We start from the raw sequence: 21,872 nt of genomic DNA, 5'->3' as shown, positions 1-21,872 counted from the left end.
GCCTGGATGGCAGGCACCTGGCAGAAGTCACTGATGAAGAACTGAGGTAGACCTTACCAGAACAAGCTGCCTTTCCTCTCCCTCTCTTCTTCCTTTCCTTTTTTATTTTTCTTTCCTTTTTTTTTTTTTTGGTTTTTCGTTTGTTTGTTTTCATGGTGCTGGGGTTTGAACTCAGGGCCTACACCTTGAGCCACTCCACCAGCCCTTTGTGTGATGGGTTTTTTTCAGGCACGAGCCACTGGCGCCTGGCCCCTCCCTCCCTTCTCTGCTTCATGCTTTGCCTCTTTACTCCATTGTTTTATAGGAAAAGAGGATCTCAGAGATAAAAGGCAGGGTTAGCAGATCCTGGTGAGGGCCCAGGGATTGTGGGGGAAGGAAGGGTGCACACCCAAGAGTCAAAGCTCACAGAGGGCTTGCACTCCTGACCCTTCTGGCCTGGCCTCCATCTGTCCTGCCTTGAAAGCCCTCGGCCTCTGGTCTGTGCAGGCCTGGACTTCCTAGTTGAGAGCCTCCAGGTCCATGGTGGTCTGCAGAGAAAGCCAAGCCTAGGAGCAACTGGCCGTATTCCCAGCAGTCTCTGTTCTCATGAGGGCTAGAACACCCAGACCTGCAGGGTGGCCACAACTCCCTGCCTTTGGGTAAAAATCCTTGTCCTGGATTGTGGAACACTGGGTCCTGCAGCTGGGCAGATCTGCACGGCAGATCTGTCTTTGCCTATACTGTCTTTGCCTAATAAAAAGTAGAGAAGCAACAAACCTAGCAGTAAGTACATGCAAGTGTCTTCAGAGTGGAACTTCCAGCAAGACTCCTGTTCTGTGCCCACCATCTTGAATCTGCCCCTGAGCCAGGTAGCTTCGGCATCTCTCGGCGGTGCCCGAAATGAGCCAGCTTTACAGAGGAGACTGAGGCTTGGCAAGGCTGAGTTGCCCACATTTGCCTAGCATATGACAAAGCCAGAGTTAGCCCAAATGAATCCAAGTGCCCAGATGGCTTTGAACTGTGACCCCTCCTCCATGGGAACAAATGACCCAAGGACCTATCTCACGTGCCCGAGGTCAGTCGCCCACCTGACCCCTGCTTGGTGTGTGTGCAGGCTCTTCCTGGAGAACAGCAGGCTGGAACACAGTGAGGATGAAAACAGTATCCTGGGCCAGGGTGGCAGTGGCACCGTCATCTATCGGGCCCGGTATCAGAGCCAGCCTGTGGCTGTGAAGAGATTCCAGATCAAGAAATTCAAGAATTTTGCAAATGTCCCAGCAGGTAAAGGTGCCCTCACCCAGCACTATTTGTTTTGTTTTGTTTTGTTTTGTTTTTTCAGGGCTTCTGTCTAAACTCCGGCCACCTTAGAAAGGCCTGAGGCCACACCTGCACGTGGGTAGAGGAGAGGAAGGTGGACGAGGCCAGCATGGACCCAGGGCAGCTCTGCTTTGTGCTTGGCAGGGGCCAGGCGGGAGGGCCAGGCTGAGCGAGGCTGGAAAGTTGTTCTTAGAGATTACCTGCCAGTCTAGACATGAGTGCTGAGAGTGGGACCATCCTACTCTCTGTCTCTACCTGCTCTGGACCCAGGGCCTGGCACATGGTGAGCAGGCAGTGTGACCTCAGTGGACCCCTTCCCTCAAAGAGCCCTCTGAGCCATGTCTTGTGCAGGCAGGAAAGTGGGCACTCCAGACGGATGAACTGGGACACATCTTCCCCGCCCCCACAAAAAAAGCAACTCCCTCTGTCCACCCAAGAGGTGGCATAGAGCCCCACGCATCATATGTGGTCCGGGATGTTCTCCACCAATAGTGACCCATCACTGTCTTAGTCTTTTCTGCTGCTGACATAGAATACCAAATGCTAGGTCATTTCCAACCATAGAAATTGATTTGGTTCGTGCTTCCTGAAGTTGGGAAGCCTGAGAACCAGGTGCTGGTATCTGGTAAGAGTTTCACACCTCATCATCCCCGTGAGGAAGGTACCAGGGTGAGAGCCAGAGAGCAAGAAGGAGGCCAAACTTGTTTCTATAACAAACCCGCTCCCATGATAACTAACCCATTCTTGAGGTAGCCACATTAATCCATTCATGCGCTCATCAACTCCAATGACCTAATTTGGCTCCCTTATTAGGGTCCATGTTCCAATGATGTTGCATGGAATGAAATTTGTAACCCATGAGCTTTGGGGCATGCATTCAGATCATAATACCAACCAGTGCGGCCCCTCACCCCAGCCAGCTAAATTATATTTCTCATTACCCCAGGCTCTGGGAAGGTCATCTTTATGATCTTAAAGCCAATTTATACTTTTGGTAGAAAAATTAGAATCATAGAAAAAATATAAAGAAAATAAAATGGAAAGGAAGTGACAAAATTACATTCGTTTGAAGAGAATGTGGCTTTCTACACAGACTTGGTTGACAAGCGTTAGAGCTTGCTAGACGTGAGCAGAAAATCAGAATTCCACAGCTTTCCCAGACACAGCCGTGACCCATCAGAAAATACCCTCCACAATAGCAGTAAAAAAAATAAGGTATTGCATAATAACCAGTGTGTGCTTTTGTTTAGTTCTCATCTGAATTCCAACAGGGCGTGGTACATATAATTTGACTGCCTGTGAAATATATGTGCAGTGAGAGAGGTCTAAGAGCTGAGAAAATTCAACAATGAAAGGCAAGGGAACGAGGACTGCCCTGCAAGTGTCATGACTTCTGGTGTCTACAGGTGGCAGTTTTTGCACAGGCCTGTGTGGATGCAGGAAGCTGGCACACAGCAGAGGTGATATTGCAGGTCAGAGGAGAAAGGCACCATATTCACTGAGTGGAGATCAGATTTGTTGCTGATCTCACACCGTAATAAAAAATAAATTCTTCATGAGTTAAAGACCCAATGTGGAAAACAAAACCTTGACACTAAAGAACCCAGAGATCTTGCATAATCGGTGCATTTTAATCACCAAGGTTTTCATGCTGTTTGAACTCTCACCTCCGACAGTCCCCAACTTCAACATCTGACCATAGGGAAAGGACAGAAACAGGCCACTAGAGGACAAGGAGAACCTGGCTCCCTCCTTCCTGGTGGCCTCAAGGCCAGCTGATTCTAAGTGGGGAGTCACAGTCTGGAGCAGTGTTCTGACTTCTCCAGCGTCTGGCTCAGGCCTCAGATGGGGGATGAATTTCAAGGTCACAGGCAAAGAGTTAGATATTATTCATTGCTGACTGTAGACCTTTTTCCTCTGGTCTGAGATGACAGTCACAGGCCAGTGGCTGTGGACAGTTTTCTCTCTAGCTGATGGGAGAATGGTGGCTGTTTTCACCTTCAGTGGTTCTAGCTACTTGGTAAGGAATAAGGTGACCGCGGTGACCAAATCCTCAGCCTCCCAGAAGGTGGAGAGGGAGGGGCCTCGTACATTCTGGACATCTCGTGAACCAGGCTCCCGGTGACACACCAGGGATGCAAGAGGAATAAGACATAATGAGAACCCCATGTGGCTACAAGAGCCCTCTGTGGATGGTGAGGGTGGGGACATGTGGCAGTCCTCCATTGAGGAGCCAAGTAGACCATGTTAGCCCTTGAGGAGGGCCTTGGTATCAGCCCACAGTGCCACCCTTCAGGACCAGATACCACCTGGCCTCTCTGATCCAGCCCCTGTATGGCAGCTCTGAGTGTGGCAGGCCCCCGCCTACCCAGCCTACTCCTGGATCTAACCATCCCTTGTCCTCCCTGGGTGACCAATGGCTGTTGTCCCCCACAGACACCATGCTGAGGCACCTGCGGGCCACAGATGCCATGAAGAACTTCTCAGAATTCCGGCAGGAGGCCAGTATGCTGCACGCCCTGCAGCACCCCTGCATCGTGTCCCTGATTGGCATCAGCATCCACCCGCTCTGCTTCGCCCTGGAGCTCGCCCCGCTGAGCAGTCTCAACACAGTGCTGTCTGAGAATGCTAAAGGTACCCGGCAACCAGAGGACATGCAGCATGGGGCTGCCTGCGCCCAGCATGGGAGGCCAGCAGAGCCCGGAGCTGGCAGTGCAGAGCTCAGGGAAGTCGTGGGCCCAGAGGCCCCCCCCCGCTGTCTTGGGTGCAGAAGCAGAGCCATGGGAGGGGGAGGTCTCACAGATCCCAGGACACGCCCAGTCCCAGGGAAAGGCACCTCACCCAGTTCAAACACCAGGTGTAACATTGGCGGGACCCCAAAAGCTCACACTTTGGTGACAGGGAGAACCAGGTTCCAAGTCCTGCTTCCCTCCCATAACCCAGGAAGCTGCTTGATTGACTTGCCTGTAAAAGGAGAGTAATAACAGTCCCCACTGGGAGGGCATCAAAAATGAGGCAGCCCCAGTAAGCCCAAGGGCAGTGGGTAGCGCCCCAAACCCACCATCTTCTCCTCTAACCAGAATGCTCCAGGCTGCCACCATCGTTAAGACTGACACCTGGGGTCAGTTATATCATTTTCTTCTTCAAAGGAATTTAAAGAGAATTCACCTGGAGAAATAAATGACTAAACTCTAGTTACAAAATAAGAGGCAGGGGAGGTGGCTCTCGTCTTTTCTGTCTTTTGACTGGGGAAACAAGGTTGTTAAAAATCATTCACTTCTCCCTCAGTGGAAAAGGTTTTGCTTTTTGTTTTGTTGTGGTATGGAGGATTGAACCCATGGCCTCTTGCTTACTGGGCAAGTGACCTAACCGTTTGTGCCATGCCCCCATCCCTTTTATTTTCACTTTGTTTTTTGAGATGGGATCTCAATACCTTTTTGCTTTGGCCTGCCATAAACTCAAGGTCCACTTACCCACATTGCCCAAGTAGCTGAGATTACAGGTGTGAACCACCATGCCCACCTGAAAAAGAAAATTGTTAATGAAGTTCTTATATCTGAAGTGTACCTGCTTCAGCAGAACTGTAAAGATTTTGAATCCTTTAGTTAAAAACGCTAGTGATTCCAGGCATGACGTACCAAGAAAGGAACTCTAACAACAAACATTTCTAACCTAAACACTATTCCATTTAAGAGGATCATTTTCTGGATGCCCTTCTGACATCCAGAATGGAGAAGAGTGAGGATGTATCCATTCAATGTAAACTGTTAGTCTCCTTCCATCACTATGACAAAATACATGAGCTAAACAACTTATAAGAAAGAAAGGTTTATTTAGGTTTGTGGTTTCAGAGATTTAAGTCTATGGTCACTTGGCCCTGTTGCTTTGGGTCTGTGGTGGCACAGTAAGTCATGGAGGGAGCCTGGAAGAGAAATCTACTCACGTCATAGCAACCAGGAAGCAAAAAGAGACAGAGGAGGACTGGGGTCCCCAAATTCCCTTCAAGATAACACCCCAATGACCTAACTTCCTTCTCCTAGGCTCCACCTCTTAAAGATTCCACCATTTCCCTCTAACAACCCAGCCTGGGGATAAGACTTTAATACATTGGGCCTCCATATCAGGGAAGAATGGAAGACAATTGCTATAATGCTGATTGAATTCTATCAAAATTGATGAATTTGAACATGGCTATTTTTTTTTTTTTGCAAGATTCCTCCTTTATGCCCCTGGGACACATGCTCACCCAAAAAATAGCCTACCAGATTGCCTCAGGCCTGGCCTACCTGCACAAGAAGAATGTCATCTTCTGCGACCTGAAGTCGGACAACATCCTGGTATGGTCCCTAGACGTCAAGGAGCACATCAACATCAAACTGTCTGACTACGGCATCTCGCGGCAGTCCTTTCACGAGGGTGCCCTGGGTGTGGAGGGTACTCCCGGCTACCAGGCCCCGGAGATCAGACCTCGCATTGTGTATGATGAGAAGGTACCTGCCCGGCTCACTGCTGCCCCCCAGATCAGCCTTGCAAAGCAGAAACCCTGGGCCTTTCTGAAGCCAGCTAAGCCATCCTGGCAGCACCTGGGGCTTCTGAGTTCAAACTCATTCCCACTCCCAGCATGCTTTTTTCTCTTCTATGCTCAATGAGGAAGGTTCTGTCTTGAACCAGAAGGGCTTGGGAGACTATGTCTGTCTGCTTGTGACAAGGTTGACTTCTCTTTAGTTTTAGAATTCTCAAACTGAATTCACAAACATTATGGAAGCTGTAAACTGTGACAAACAGTCCAAGACAGGAATGGGTATTTCCTGTATTTGGGTCCCAACTATGACATTTGATGGACCAAATGGGAACAGAGGACCACCCTTGCAGGATGCAAGAAGAGTAGACAGAATAAAGATGGCAGAAACTCCTGTCCCATGGGTGTTGACCACTCATGATGGCCAAATTAAAAGTCCTGGCAGGACAAGGGTGGTCTCCCCAGGCAACTGGACAGCCAGACTGGGTTTAGACGTTGGCTATGTGTTTCTCTTTTTCCCTCTTAGCTGCTTGGTGAGTGCAGGCACACAAACAACTTGAAATCATCTCACAATGTGTATGTTGCACTTAGTGCCAGCCTTGTTCATTGATCACCCAGGGTTAAAATTCCCCTTATCTATTATTTCTTGCTATTGGGTGGTATTCAGATGGGTCATTGACTAATTGATTGAAAATGACCTTAGCATGTGTGGGTTAACTCAGCACCTATGACTGTTACCCAAAATGGAAAAGGAAAATCAGAGCAATACAAATAAGAACTTCTTAATAGCACATGGCTCAGATAAGGTGTTCACCCAGAAACTAAGATTATTCACCCTGCCAAATCTATCTCACCATTCTCCTGCCAGAATGTTATTTCTTGACCTTTATAGGGGCCTGCATAATTCCTTCCTTCTGGGCCTTTCTATGGCAATTAAAATAAGAAGAGATACGGGTTGCTATCTAGGATACACTCCTTTTTTTTATGAGTTTCATATTCAACTCCTCTAGTGTCAAGTCTGTTAAGCTGAGGGTCTTGGTGTCCTTGGAGCTCTTAATCAGTGCCTTATGGTTAGCAAGCTCTCAGTGTGTACTTATTGGGTGGATGGATAGATGGATGGATGGAAGGATAGATGGGAGGATGGATGATGGATGGATGGATGGATGGATGGATGGGAGGACAGATGGAAGGATGGATGATGGATGGATGAATGGATGGATGGGAGAATGGAAAGATGGAAGGAAAGAAGATTATAAAATGGATGGACAACTGGACAGAAGGACAGGTGATCAGAAGGATGGGTAGGCAGATAGATGGGAGAATGGATGGATAAATGGGCAGGTGATCAGATGGTTGGTTGGCTAATGAGACAGATGGAGATGGATAGATTAATGGTGGATTGATGATGGTCTCCCTTGGGGCAGGGTCCATGCTTTCCTTATCCAGTTGTGTCTCCTTGTTCCCTCCACCTCAGGGTCAGCTTGTTAAAGCCACTGGGCCCAAGCAGGGGCCCTGACTTGGCTTGCCTTTCTGCCCAGGTAGATATGTTCTCCTATGGAATGGTGCTCTACGAGTTGCTGTCAGGACAGCGTCCTGCATTGGGCCACCACCAGCTTCAGATTGCCAAGAAGCTGTCCAAGGGCATCCGCCCGGTTCTGGGGCAGCCAGAGGAAGTTCAGTTCCATCGGCTACAGGCACTCATGATGGAGTGCTGGGACACAAAGCCAGAGAAGGTACTGGGGGCACAGAGCTGGGTCCTGGGCCCTACTTCCTTTGATGGAGGCTGTGTGTCTCCAGAGCTAGTACATGGGGAGATGGGGAGGGGGTAGCCCACCTGCCATTCACTAAGAACAACTGGTTGACCTTCTCTGCTTGCCTCTTCTAGACAGATATTTATCGCCCCTAACATAGCCAGTCTCATTTTCTGTGTGTCACTTCATCATGCAGGCAAAGTAAAGGTTGGGTATCCCTTATGCCTGGGAAATGCTTGAAACCAGAAGAATTTCAGATTTTGGAGCATTTCAGATTTTGGAATATTTTCATAGACTTTATTAGTTGAACATTCTGAAAAGCCAAAACCTTAAATGCTCTGAAATCCAAAACTTTTGGATATCAATCCCTTTATAGTACTAGAGTCCCTGGGCAAGAGCAGAAAGAGTGTAAGTACCTCTTTGTAAGGCAAAGAGGGAAAGGGTTGCTCATAAAAAAAAGGATGGAATCATACTGCTAAAGCTAGTTCATTGTTCGTGTGGGAGAGGCCCATTGTTTCAAGATTAAAACTCATTTAAAATAAGATAAAGCTAGGTTAATGTATTGGGAGTAAAATCCTTAACAAAGTGGGTATCCTCGGGCTTGGGGTGGAGTACTTGGGGTGTGAACTAACCTGATCCACTGAGCTCAAATCACCATGGCTAGCAATGACACAGAGGCCTAAGTGAGGTTGTGTCTTGTGTCTGAAGTCCTGTCAGCCTCTCGTTAGGATCTGGTCCTTAGTGAGCAAATCCCCTGCATGTCCCCCTGGTTTGAGACAGCTGGGCCCAGGTGTAGAGTTGGCACAGATTTGCTTAGCCCGGCCACCTGTCTCCCACAGCGCCCACTGGCCCTGTCTGTGGTGAGCCAGATGAAGGACCCAACCTTCGCCACTTTCATGTACCTGCTGCCCTGTGGGAAGCAGACGGCCTTCTTCTCATCACAGGGCCAGGAGTACACCGTGGTGTTCTGGGATGGAAAAGAGGACTCCAGGTAACACGATGCCTGCCTTACACTGCTTGTACCTGGAGAGGGATACAGAGACAGAAAAATCAGTGATGACCATGATGAGCATTGCTGGGTGGACAGTGGGCTCCAAAGTCTGGTTAGGGTCTATTCACAAGAGCAGGAAGAGAGGAAATTGAGTCAGCACACACACTTTTGTCGTTAAGAGAAGCAAAGAATAGAAAGGACTGGTCTGTGCTTGGGGTGTTGGCCCAAGTCAAGGGAGGGTTTTGCTTGGAGATGAAGCTGTTTGCAGACTAATCACACAGGGCTTAAGTGATGCTGGGGGTGGAAGGGTGGGCAGTGACTGGAGTGACATGGGTGCACACTGCTGGGCTGGGGAGACCCAAAGCACACGAGAGGTCACCCTGCGATCAGAAGCTATGGGTAGTCCCTTCTAGTTGCAGGTCTTTTTCTTGGTGAAGTAGCAGGAAGGATGAGAGAGTGGCAGAGGTTGGGAATATTCTAGAAGAATGTACAAGGCACAAAATGGGCACTGTGGTGTGGGGAAGCACGGAGTGGCTGCAGGGCTACACTGAGGCCCACTCCAGGCTGAGACCAACCAGCCTGGTCATGTGACTCTCCAGTGTGTTCTGCTATCCCATGCTGCAGAAGGTCCCACAAGGTTTTAAGCAGTCCAGTTTAACCAGGAGGGAGATAGGACACAGGAGTTGAGGGTGTTTTCAAAGAAGTGATTATAGACAAGGGCCCTGGAACCTAAGTGAGGCCAGGAAATGGGGAGAATTAAGGGAAAACACCAAAGGGTTATAATCTTGGTAGAGTCAGGAAGATCCATGGTTACTTCACAAGGTGGGGAAAGAGGAAAAGCTGGGAGGTAGTGGTCATGCATGGCAGGGAGGGAATAGCAAAGGGGTGGGTGCAAAGTGCACCCTTGGGTGGGGGTGGCTGGGGCAGGTTGGAGAGTGAACAGCAGGTCCTCGAATGCAGAGGCCAGAGAATGAAAGAGACAGTGCCGAGGAGTGACCATCGTGTGTGAGGTAGAACCCACAGGGTGTGTTGCTCTTCTGCCTCTTGGTGTGAGGGCTTTCTGGGCAAGAATAATCTTCAGGTGAGCCAAGTGGCAAACATTTACAGGTTCTAAAATTAGGAGAGGGTCTGTAAAGTGAAGCTTGAGTAGTGATGAGGTAGATGGAATAGACTTTATGGGGTCCCTCAGGCTAGGCTGGGTGAGCTTCACATCAGAGTTTACAGCCCTAGAACTGAGGATTGTCACTCAGACACACTCTGAGAGGTGATGCCCCAAGGGAAGAAGCTACTCTAAAACTCAGAGATCACCTGGCCCTCCCTGGTGGGACGATCTGCAAGAATTAAGCCAAATCAAATATATAGTTGACTACAGTATCCATGCATTCTGCACCTGTAGACTCAACCAACTGCTGACTGAAGAAATTTCATCTGTACTGAACACATGCAGACCTTATTTCCTTGTCACTATTCTTTACACAATACAGTATACCAGTTACACAGTATTCACATTGCAATTAGGTATTGCAAGTCATGTAGAAATGACTTAAAGTATATGAGAGAATATGCATAGACTGTGTGCAAATACCACACCATTTTCTATAAGGGACACGGGCATATATTACTGTATCTGCGTAGTGTCCTGTAGCCATTTTCCCATGGGTACCAAAAGACAGCTGAATAGTGAACTATTTTCAGTAATAATAGTTAGTGGTAGTGTTCTCACTGTTCTAAGAGACCGTAACTGTCTCTTGTGGTTATGGAGTAAAAATGAGCCATTAATTTCTTTGCTCTTGTTGGAAACTGATTTTCAACATGAGCTAAAGGGGAAATAGAGGTAAAGTGGATAAGTAAAAACCTCCAGTTCTGAATTGAAATTGGATGAACTCATGATACAGTTTAAGAAAATTTGGGCTGGGGTAGAGCACTTGCTTAGCTGGCATCACAGAAGAAGAGGAAGGGGAAGATGAGAAGAAAGAAGAAGAAGAGGGGAAAGAAGGGGAGGAGGAAAAAGAAGGAAAAGACAAAGAGAAGGAGGAGGAGAATAAAGAAGGAGGAAGCAGCAGCAGCTCATATTGTCTAGTTCTGGCCACTGAAGAGGCCAACAAACATGAGCAACCAAGGACCCAGTGAGGTCTCTAAGTACTAAAAGGAACCAGGCCTGGTCACAGAAATGGCTGATCCAGAGCTGGGGCAGGATGCACGCCTGGAACATAGACACAAGAGAATTAAGGAGCCTCTTAGAGACTCCTGAGGCATCTGACAGGGACACAGGAGCCAACCTGGCCCTGCCGAGAGGCTGGGATGGACCCTGCTCACCCACCTGGGTGTTTTCTTTACCTTTTCAGTCTTGTCCACGTACACAGGATATGGGAGAGACTTCTGCTCAGGTTCAGAAAGCTCATTCCCAGCAGGAAAAGAGAGGCCTCTGTCTGCGACCGTGAGCGTTCTTGAAAATGCCCCAGCAGTCAGAAGAAGGGACAAGTTCCCTGGGAGGGAGGAGGGCTTCTGGCCAGGGACACAGGGCAGAGAGAGTGAAGACTAGGATGGAGTGGAACCTGAGATTTATTGGACAATGGAGGAAAGGAGGTGACAGGAGGACAGGAGGATGAGCAGGTAAACACAAATGCCTATGACCAAATTCTGCTCAGAGGAATAATATCATTCTTTGTTTTTCTGTATTTTTAGTTTTTTTTAACTAAAAACTATTTGAAATATACTAATTTTATTTTTTCAATGCACTGAAAAAAGCAGAGATATAGAACGTTGAAAAGTTTTTGTTTGTGTGGTTTTTTTTAGTGGTACTGTACTGGGATTTGAACTCAGGGCCTTGCGCTTGCTAGACAAGGCACTTTACCACTTGAGCCACTCTGCCAACCCTTTTTTTCACCCATTTTCATCACCTGCAACCACATGTTACCAGTCAGGGGTGGTGAAGGTTTCCAAGGGCCAGCTTTCCTCAATGATGGCTCACTAGTTCTCAGAGCACCCGTGCTGGGGGCATGTTTTGAGTCCCCACGCCAGTCTATTGTGAAATTCTGTCATCTTGTCTTTAACCTTGACCTGTCTCCTTGGCCTTGAGGGCTTCCGGTGTTCCTGGGATGAGCAGGATCTGGTGATGAGAGAGTGATCTTGGTGGAGGTGCCTCCCCATCATGCTGGAGGAGCTATCTTGACCCTCAGAGGTCACAGAAGGAAAAGAGACTTTTCCCTCTCCTGGCAGGCAGAATCCAGCTTTGCCCAATACCATGGAGAATGGTCCTTGAGTTCTCAGAACACAGCAAGACATGACCCTGATTTCCAGGGGCAACCAAGGTGTCAGTTGATGTCCTCCTCCAAGGCCATTGCACCAGGCCTTGGGGAAGGAAGTCGCCCTGGCCACCAGGAGCTGACCACATGTTACTGACCATAGGAATTACACGGTGGTGAACACGGAGAAGGGCCTTCTGGAAGTCCAGAGGATGACATGTGCAGGGATGAAGCTGAGCTGTCAACTCAAGGTCCAGAACTGGCTATGGACAGCCACTGAGGTAACTGCCACCTGCAAGGCTCTTATCAGGGTGGGCTTGATCGAGGAGTGGCCTCCAGGGGAACCAAATTTGTAAAACTACAGGGCGTCCAATTCAACTTGCTCTTATGTAACCACAAGCACATTCCAGGGCAATCCCTAGAGCAGTGCCATCAGCCCTGTGGGCAACGGCAGGTCACTGGGGAGCTTGGTCCCACCCACTGATGGCCCTGGCTTGCCACTGGCTGGTGGCTGGGATTCGGGACTTTGAGTAATAGCAGGTGGAAACTCTCAACAGGAGGTGAAATCCAGTGGTCAGTGGCACACTTGGATTTCCAGTGGCACTCTGGGTCCACACAGCTCATCCTCCAGGCTCTGAAGACCTTTTGCTTTCACATTAGAGAAGTCACTGGAAGGCCCAAGGAGCTAGCTTCTTCTTTTTTTTGGCAATACTGGGGCTTGAACTCAGGGCCTCAGTCTTGCTAGGCAGGTGCTCTACCACTTGGTCCACTCCACCAGCCCAGGAGCTGTCTTCTGAAAAATCCAAACAGGAATGCCCAAAAATCAAATGCTCTGTTTTTTGAGTAGGGGAGAGATTGGCTCAAGCTTTCTACATGACAGTTAGGAAGCAGGGCTCAACCACGGCCCAGAAATCTCAAAAATATTCATGCCATTTAAGCATCAGTGATTTTTAACTTTAAGAATTTTTTTTTTTTAAAAATGACCAACACACAAATACTCATCACAGTATAATTCACAGAACTGAAAACTTAGAGATAGGCTGAACTTCCAGCAACAGACTCAGGATTGTGAGACCCCTGAGTAGCAGATATACATAAGCAACCAACCAGAAAGCTTCCATCCATGTTTCTTTTTTTGTTGTTTATTTGTAGTCCTGGGTGTTGAACTCAGAGCCTCCTCCTTGCTAGGCAAGTACTCTACCACTTGAGCCACACCCCCAATCCTTTTGCTTTTAGTTTTGTTTTTGAGATAGCGTTTCATGCTCCCTTTTCCTAGACAGGCCTCAGACCATATTCCTCCTACCTTCTCCTCCCCAATAGCTGGGATTACAGGCATGCCATGTCACACCTGGCATGTTACTCTTGAAGGAGCACATGCACCGTGGTAGGAAATGCCAGCCATGTTATACCTCATCTTGCAATGGGCTCATCTATCTCTGCAGGACCAGAAAATCTACATCTATAACCTCAAGGGCATGTGCCCCTTGAACATGCCTCAGCGGGCGTTGGACACTCCAGCCATCGTCACTTGCTTCTTAGCAGTGCCTGTTATCAAAAAGGTAAGGTAGAAGGATGGTCTTCGCTTCCCTTCCCTGTTTGGGCGGGCCTCCTAGTTGTGTGGTTCTGGAGACAACCGAGCCACACCCTCTTGGACCACCTAGCCAGGTCACAGCTGGCCTTAGAGACACGGGTGACCCTCAGCATGGAATTCCCTACTGTACATGAGCAAACACCGCAATCCCTGACTCAGAGGGAACGTGTATTGGAGCAGTGCATGCAGACACTTCTCCTCCCGATAACAGTGGCACCAGGAGCCTCTTCCCCACCAGCTGGGGGCCAGTGCCTACCCTGGCCACCCAGTCACCAGTTCCTGGTGTGTCCTGTTCCTGACCTGTAGGGCAGTTGGCTCTCCTCCCTGTCTCTACCTCCTCTCAAGAGCCCAGTGTCTGTCCCAAACCTCAGTCCTTCTTTGTCCAGCATGGCCCAGCAGACACATTTCATCCCTTGGCTCTGGCACACAGTGATCTACCCAGCTCAAGCCTTACCACACCTTGGGATTGAACCCAGCCTCTGCAGAGTTGGCACAGCTGTCTCCTGAGCCCCTCCCTCATCTCTCTGGGGCCTTGCCAGCCCAGCCTCCACCAGGGACAGTCCCCCATGCATGAAGCAGTTCTGAGATCGAGGCTATGATGGTTCCTCTGAGAAACCCCTAGTATGTGGGGGCAGAGGCCTCTTTCCCAGGCTCTGTCACCCTGCCCAGATCCAGGCACTGCTCAGGCAGTCGTGGCTTTGCCCACCTGAGGGGCCTGTTTCAGCAGAAGCCACACTCAGTGTGTGTTCTCGGGCTGCTTTTTGCAATGTGTTGACCGCTACCATCCCACTCCTGCTTGCCCATCTGTAAGATGGGGACAATAAGAGACCATGAGCTAGATCTCTGGGCCTAACATACCCAGAGGTCTAGGCTGGTGCATTTGGAAATTGCATGTGTTAATCAGACCCTTGATGGTCACAAAACACATGAGCTCTTCTCTCCACTGTGCTCTGGTTTCATTTCCTTAAAACACACACACGCACACAAAATAGTTATGAACTGAACCGTACAGTCCTTTATGACTGCAGCTGCCTAGGTGGGGAGGAATCAGCCCGCACCCGTGTGCAGGAGAGCAGGACACAAAGCCTTATTGAGGGGCATCCCATCACCGGCCAGAGCCCAAGCCAGGGCGCCACCTCCCGCACGACCAGGGGGAATAAAGCCGGCTCTGTGCAGAGCCTCCTGCATGGGGTGCCTGCCCCCTTGGAGGAGGCCGTCCTGCCCGCAGCCGTGCAGGGCAGACCCCTGCATTTTTGCACGTGCACACTCACACCCAGCCAGGACGTAGCGTTCACCACGCTGGCCAGGCTGAGCCTGGACTCCAGATAGAGACTTTCAGCCTGTTGCCTTGGATGTGTTCTTTCCCTAAAATCCTGGAGATGCATTTTGACAAACCTTCTTAGAGCTTACGCCCTAGCTGTTGAGCTAATGGCCAGTTACTCAGTTTTCCTGGATAACCCAAGCCCCCCTGCAACTTCCCCAGGATCCTGACAGGTGGCTTTCTGCCACTCACCCTCGCTAGCTTTCTGCCGCTCACCCTCGCTGACCTGAGGCTTGTACCCCACTCTGTCCTGACTCTGGCTTTGTTCTGCAGAGCCGTTCCCATCGCCCTCTGCTCTGCAGATGCCCCAGGGAAGTCTGGGGTGAGCCCAACATGTGGCACTGTCCCTGCAACTTTTGCCTCTGCTCAGTGACTTCTGGTGGTAGCTATAAGCAGCGGGCCATCCCATGGATACCATCAATGTCAGCCTTCCAGAATAGGTGTCGTGAGTTGGGAACATGGCACACAGGCCAAGACGTGCCTGCAGGACAGGGTTGAGGTGAAAGAGATTCAGCAAGCTCAAATGGTCTACTTGAGGCAGAAAAGCCACATGGAATCCCAGGACCACAGAGATGAGCCTTTCCTTGTGCGAGGCCAGTGCCACAAGGACAGTGTTAGACACAGGGACCTGGCCTGTGCTTTCACAGAGCATGCCACCTAGGGTGGGCAGTGAGCAGACTCCACGATGCCTACTACTCCTGTCATCTTAATAACAGTGTCCCCAGTGTCACCTTAATAGGCAGCTCCCTGCTGCTCAGTCCAGCAGAGGCAGGGCGTGTGAACCAGGTGATCGTGTCCTCACTTGAGGCTGTGAGCAGTACACAGTACAGGGGTTCCCTGGCACACCCCTTGCCTTGCAGCAGGGAGGGTGGTGATGCTGCACCTCCCCTGGGCACTGGCCTAGAAGCTCCAGCTGGCAGTGCCAACTGTGTAAGGGCTGGTTAAATGGAATCGCATCCAGGGCATGGCAGAGGTGAAGATGGCACCTATTGTTTCTCTCCTGGAATGTGTGACTACAAAGGGCATCAGGTGTTCCTGTCTCTCCCTTGACAGAACTCCTTCCTGGTGCTGGCAGGCCTGGCTGATGGACTCATGGCAGTGTTTCCTGTGGTGCGGGGTGCCCCGAATGACAACTGCTCCTACCTGTGCTCGCACACAGCCAACAGGTCCAAGTTCCACATCCCGGATGAAGATGCACGGCAGAACCCCTACCCAGTGAAGGCCATGGAGGTGGTCAACAGCGGCTCTGAGGTCTGGTACAGCAACGGGCCTGGTCTCCTTGTCATCAACTGCACGACTCTAGACATCAGCAGGCGTCTGGAGCCCTACGTGGCCCCTTCGGTGGTCACGTCAGTCGTGTGCAGCTCGGACTGCAGGGGCGAGGAGGTCGTCTGGTGCCTGGATGATAAGGCCAACTCCTTGGTGATGTACCATTCGGACACCTATCAACTGTGTGCCCGGTACTTCTGTGGGGACCCCAGTCCCCTCAGGGACATGTTTCCCGTACAGTATGCAGGCCCAGAATCCCCAGGCAGCCTTGTAACCAGCCCGAGGGAGCCTGAGGGGGACTCCATCACAGATGTGAGCATCATTTTTAGCAAGGAGCTGGGTACACAGATCTTGACACACCAGGACTCACTGACTGACTACTGCTCCATGTCCTCTTACTCCTCGTCCCCTCCCCGCCGGACCACCAGCCTCCCAAGCTCCCCGGCCAGCTGTTCCAGTGTGCCTTTCTCTACCGACTACGAGGACTCAGACAGACTGCAGGAGCCTGGTGCTGCCTCCGAAAGGTCTGAGCACGACCTGACCCCTATGGACGGGGAGACATTCAGCCATCACCTACAGGCTGTGAAGATCCTCCCTGTCAGAGACCTCATCTGGGTCCCCAGGTAAGTTTCCTAGTGTATCCAGGGTCATCCTGGGCTGTCCACTGCTCTTGCTTTGGGAGCAGGGCAAGTGGAACCCTAGGCTTCCCTGAAGACCACATCTAAAACCATCTGGATAGATCTGTGTTCCCTCAATGTTGGAATCAGGAAAGAATGGCCACAGGGAAGGTCATTTGTCTACCAGAGAGCTTAATGTGCCACAAAGGGACTATCATGCTCAGCTGCTACCAGACTTCCAACTGGGAAGGTTCCTTTCTGCCTCCCAGGCTCTGCCGTTCTCTAACCTAGTCTTTACTGGAACCTGCATGTTGTGACCTACCAACTGTGCCTTTCTGCATGCTGGCTCCATCCCCTGGAGAACATGGCTGGCGACGAACAAAACTCTTCCCTTTCTTGGTTTTGGTTTCTTAGGCGAGGTGGTGATGTCATTGTCATTGGCCTGGAGAAGGATTCAGGGGCCCAACGGGGCCGAGTCATTGCTGTCTTAAAAGCCCGAGAGATGACTCCACATGGGTAAGACTGAGGGAGCTGTTCCCATGGGGCCCAAGGAAGAGCCTGGGGCCCCTCAGACCCCACCTCCAGCGACAGCCCACTACCCCTTGTGTCCTCACAAATAAACCTCAGCACTGGGCGCCAGTGGCTTACACCTGTAATCCTAGCTACTCAGGAGACAAAGATCAGGAGGATCACAGTTCGAAGCCAACCCAGGCAAATAATTCGCAAGACCCCATCTCAAAAAAACCTATCACAAAAATAGGGCTGGTGGAGTGGCTCAAGGTGTAGGCCCTGAGTTCAAACCCCAGTACCGCAAAAATAAATAAATAAATAAATAAATAAAACATCAGGAGCCACCAGGGTGGCCACAAGGCAACACAGGAACAAGGTGGGGTCCTCCAAGCAGGTCCTGGGGGCTCGACAAATACCAGCTGAATTGGGGATCAGTTACTAGCTAGGATGCCTATTTACAGGGTGCCCTTCCACGGGTGTATCCCCACGGCAGAGTTCGGTTGCAGCCTCCAGGTGAGTGTCCTCTTTGCCGAGCAGGAGAGCCCCACTGGAGTGACCCATCTGCCCGGACAGCACCAAGTAGGCCAGATAACATGGTCACACTGCGCTCCTGGCCTTCTCCACACCTGGAGGGGTGGGTCTATGGGTGGGTATCAAATGCATGCCAGTCTCCTCTGGGAGGATGACTGGGTAGGACAGCCTGTCCAGGGCGCAGTCTACATAACCAGGGAGATCCCAGCCTAGTTCTGCACCCCACTTCCCAGCAATCTTCACTTCCTCACTTTGACTCTTGAGCTCCATGTGGTTGACCAACTCATGGAAAGGCCCTCAATTCAAGTGTGTGTACGTGTGTGTTACGTACTTTGGAGCACTTCCACTTCACACTAGACCTCTTTGTCTACATTGTAAGCTATCACCTACCAACCTGGGACGAGGAGTTTTATCCTATCAGGAGCACACGGGGGTGCAAAAATCCCACTCAGCCTGTGCCCACCAGAGCAGCAAGACAGCTAAGGAGATGCCCATGGCACCTCCCCTTTGCCTGCCAGCACTGAGTTTTCTCAGTGACCCTTGCTCTGCAAGTGGTTCTAGAAACAAGATCAGGGTTGGCTCCCAAGCCCCAGCTGAGTTCATGGATGGCACCTTGAGCTGAAGTCGTCCCCAGCTTCCAGAAGCAAGTGGGTCTGCAGAACCCATGACCTTGGTATACTTCCCATGAGTGTCCCTTAATTTTTACCTGGTGTCACCTTTCCTAGTCATCCCCCAAACCCAGGTCTTACCAAGAGTCAGGCCCACTCACTGCAAGAAGAAAGACCTCTCATGGCCAACTGAAAGACGGACATAGCCATGAGAGATAGGGAGGTCTCTGGATGTCCTGGTCACAGCATAGTCTCAGTGCCAGCAGGGCACGTGCGCTGGGCATAGAGGAGGTGTGCAGATAGTCTGTGCCTGAAGGTGGGTCACCAGCCCCATGGAGACACCACCAGGGCAACGAGACCACAGGGAATCATCCACTGTGACCTGAATGAAAACTCGTAGTTCAACCACAGAGCATGCAAAACAGTCCATAGCCTCAAAAAAATATATAGGTAGTTATGGCTTGGCACAGCAGATTTTCTGCCTAATGTTTTACCCCCCCCCCCGCCCTCTGTTTCCTAACGTGTGGGAACGAATAGGAGAAGAATCACACTGACCTTGTAGCAAGGGAGCTGCCAAGTGTAAACTTGGTCATGACCCTGCATGTGTTCAGGAATTCTGAACACTTCAGGGTCTGAAAGGAGTCACGTAATACACCTGCTCTGGTCACATCTGTGACCTTCCAGAAGTCAGTCCCTTACAGACAATGCCCAGAAACCTAAATTGCTGCCTCCCACTCTTCATGACACTTTAGAGAGACTCAGCCCCCAGGCTGGACCACCAGGGAGAAGCTGGGCACCTGAGCATGTCCCAGAGCCAGGCTAGGACACACCAAGCTCCTTAGCCAGCTCTGTCCTGCCCAAGGTTATGCAGGCTGAGGGGCCCAGACCTGACCAAGCGGGGACTCCTGTGGGTTTTCTCAGAACCCCCTCTCTCTGCAGGGTGCTGGCGGACGCAGCAGTGGTGGCAAAGGACACAGTAGTGTGTGGCTTTGAAAATGAAAACACAGAGTGGTGCCTGGCTGTCTGGAGGGGCTGGGGCGCCAGGGAGTTTGACATTTTCTACCAGTCCTACGAGGAGCTGGGCCGGCTGGAGGCTTGCACACGCAAGAGAAGGTAATTGCTACAGAAGGGCCTTGGGCAGAGCTGGCTGGCCCGGGACTGCCACCTGGCCCCTCTGCTGCAGCCCTCAAAGGACCCGGGAAGATGAATGGAGTTCTCATCTGCTGCTAAGAAGCACTGGGAAGTTACCTGCTTGGGCGGTGGTTTGGGAATTCTCAGGTTCTGCAGGGCAGAGTTACCTAAGTACCCCGCCCCCCCCACCCCATGCTGGTTTTACAACTCCAGGGAAGATAGCAGGGTCTGGTGGAGACAGGCCTCCTCTTGTCTCCTCCATGGGCTCCAGGAACAGGGGATCGAGGACCCCTCTGGGCCTCCCTGGCATAATGGACCTTCCCATTTTCAACTCTGGGTCTCAGATGGAATTACACTAAAGACTCTCAGTTGAGGAGCAGTTCAGGGCAGGGTGGGAGGAGGGCTGTGCCCTCTGTACCTTCCCCCCTCCCAGAGACCCTAGGCTCTCAGCCCATTTCACAAGCCCCCAAGTCCCTGGAGTGTGGGGCCCAGCTTGGGCAAGCCGAGATCAGATGTCTCTGGCTCGGCAAAGGGTCTGTGTGAGAAACCCCCAGAAGAACCCTGAGCGAGGAGTGTCACCCAGTCAGGGGAATGAATGGGTTTCTTTAAGAGCCACAGCGGAAAGGCCAGTGCAAGAAGCACCCGCTGCTTTTATAGTCGTCTTCTTCAACTAAAGGAAGGAGAAACCCAATCAGAGGGCTGGAGAAAGGGCCTGTGTTTATAGCTCGGTAAAATAAACGTGGACACAGCTGGAGCCAAGGTCTGTTTGTTTGCACATAAAAATCTTGTTTATCACTTTATCAAATTAAGTAATATCTCAGCGGTTAGGCCTCTGGTTGGGAAATCCTATCGTATGGGGCTTAAACTGAATTATGGATTTGCTAAATATTTTCTGTGCACACGGACAGCTGAGTATGAAAAGTGAAGTTGTTACCAGAGGCTGTATGGGGTACAACGATGAGCGGTTTTTTATAAATTATACATGTCTGCATCTTTGCCAAGAGTCACCGTTTGAGGCTGCTTAGCTCGGAACACAAGTTTAAACGTGAACTCTCCCGCCAGCTCACGTTGTTGGGCCTTGTCTGAAATTAAATTATAAAAACCAAATGTAAAATTCTTCAGTGGAGGGTGCAAGCAGATGTGAGTTCTTCTATCTGAAAATAAACAGATCCCCAAGAATAAAGGTGTGGCCTCTGTCTGTTGAGGGCTTGTGACATTGTAGGTTTGGCCCTGGACCCAGATCCGCTCACTGCCCAGGGTGGGCAGGGTTGGCCCCCCTCAACCCCGCTGCTGCCAGCCTGTAAGTTGCCCTGCAGCAGTTCCTATGGGCCAAGATAGCTGCTCTGTCAGTCACAGGCCCAGGGGAGCAGACTTGCCCACTTCCTTTTCTGAGCCTGGGCCCTGAGTCCTGGGTGACCGAGGATCTGTGCCTCCTGTCCCCTTCCTGGCATTTCTCCCACCCTGGTCTTCCCAGGGCCTTAGGGATCCCCTCTCTCCCTCTCCTCTCATCCTGATGCCTAGTTCGCCTCCCAAATGCAAACCAGGTCCTGACCCCTGTCCCCAAAGCCTGTGCCTTGTGTCACCTGCAGCCACATTGCTTTGACCCAGACTTCCTCTCCTTCCCCACCTCGCCTCCTCCTTCCCACAAGGCCAGCCCTGACCCCACCCAGGCCTCTGAGAGGAAGGCCTCACAGAACAAGGTGAGGGACCATTTCACACCACAGTTGGAAACCATGCAGTAACTGGCTAATGAACTTGACTACGTAAAAATTAGAATCCTACATGGAAAAAGTACTGAAAGTCTAAAAATGAATGATCAACTGGGAAAAATGATTTTTAATTGAAATATTTGTCATTCTGCTTATCTGATTTCTTAAAATTTTATCTACATATAATAGTTGTGCAGGGAGAAACTGTGATATTTACATATGTGCTTACAATATATCTCAGATTTACCTCCTCCAGTGTTCTCCCTCTTCCCTCTTCCCCCTTCCCCCCCTTCTTAGGACAATTTTAACAGGTTTCATTCTTCTATTTTCATATATGGATACAAATATGTCCACCATATTCCCCCTTTCTTTATGTCCACCCACCTCCCTCTGGTGCCCACCTCCAGAAAAGATTTATTTTTCACTCCCGCCCCTCTTTTTTTTAAGTGTATATTGATGGTCCAAGTACCAAGGGGGTTTCACCTTGGTACTTCAATCCTGTATATATCATGCTTTAATCAAATTAACACACACTCTGTTACTTATTCTCCATCCCTATGCCCCCCTAAAATTCAACAGTTTACAGCACTTGCAACAGAAGTGAGAGAGGGGATTAGCTCACTTATGCTGTATGCAGAATGTGAACCCGCCAATAAGAAAGAGAAGCCCCAATAAGGAAATGAGCATGAAGGTAACTGAGTGACAAAGAAACCCAGTCAAGTCCCTAAACATCAATGCTCAGCCACATCCAACAGGAAACAGTCACAAAAGCAGCAATAAAAT

General features: G+C 50.3%; 1 protein-coding gene across 5 annotated transcripts in view; it reads left to right on the top strand.

Annotated features, from left to right (window-relative positions):
• Positions 1–20,563, top strand: part of Lrrk1 (leucine rich repeat kinase 1) — a 147,294-nt gene extending 126,731 nt beyond the window's left edge. For 4 of the 5 annotated variants that reach the window (XM_074061751.1, XM_020161721.2, XM_074061748.1 and 1 more), the window contains 10 exons: positions 1,094–1,260; positions 3,733–3,930; positions 5,509–5,786; positions 7,354–7,548; positions 8,406–8,557; positions 11,966–12,083; positions 13,245–13,361; positions 15,768–16,606; positions 17,015–17,116; positions 19,189–20,563. In XM_074061751.1, coding sequence (XP_073917852.1) covers positions 1,094–1,260; positions 3,733–3,930; positions 5,509–5,786; positions 7,354–7,548; positions 8,406–8,557; positions 11,966–12,083; positions 13,245–13,361; positions 15,768–16,606; positions 17,015–17,116; positions 19,189–19,366 — 2,344 coding nt within the window. In that variant the 3' untranslated portion in view covers positions 19,367–20,563. Of the gene's footprint in view, positions 1–1,093; positions 1,261–3,732; positions 3,931–5,508; positions 5,787–7,353; positions 7,549–8,405; positions 8,558–11,965; positions 12,084–13,244; positions 13,362–15,767; positions 16,607–17,014; positions 17,117–17,571; positions 17,624–19,188 lie in introns of all 5 variants that reach the window. The other variant, XM_074061750.1, reaches the window with a different exon arrangement.
• Positions 20,564–21,872: the final 1,309 nt, after the last annotated feature.

Source organism: Castor canadensis, chromosome 19 (genome assembly GCF_047511655.1).
Source record: "Castor canadensis chromosome 19, mCasCan1.hap1v2, whole genome shotgun sequence".
Lineage (NCBI taxonomy): Eukaryota > Metazoa > Chordata > Mammalia > Rodentia > Castoridae > Castor > Castor canadensis.
This window is presented reverse-complemented; position numbering and strand designations above follow the sequence as displayed.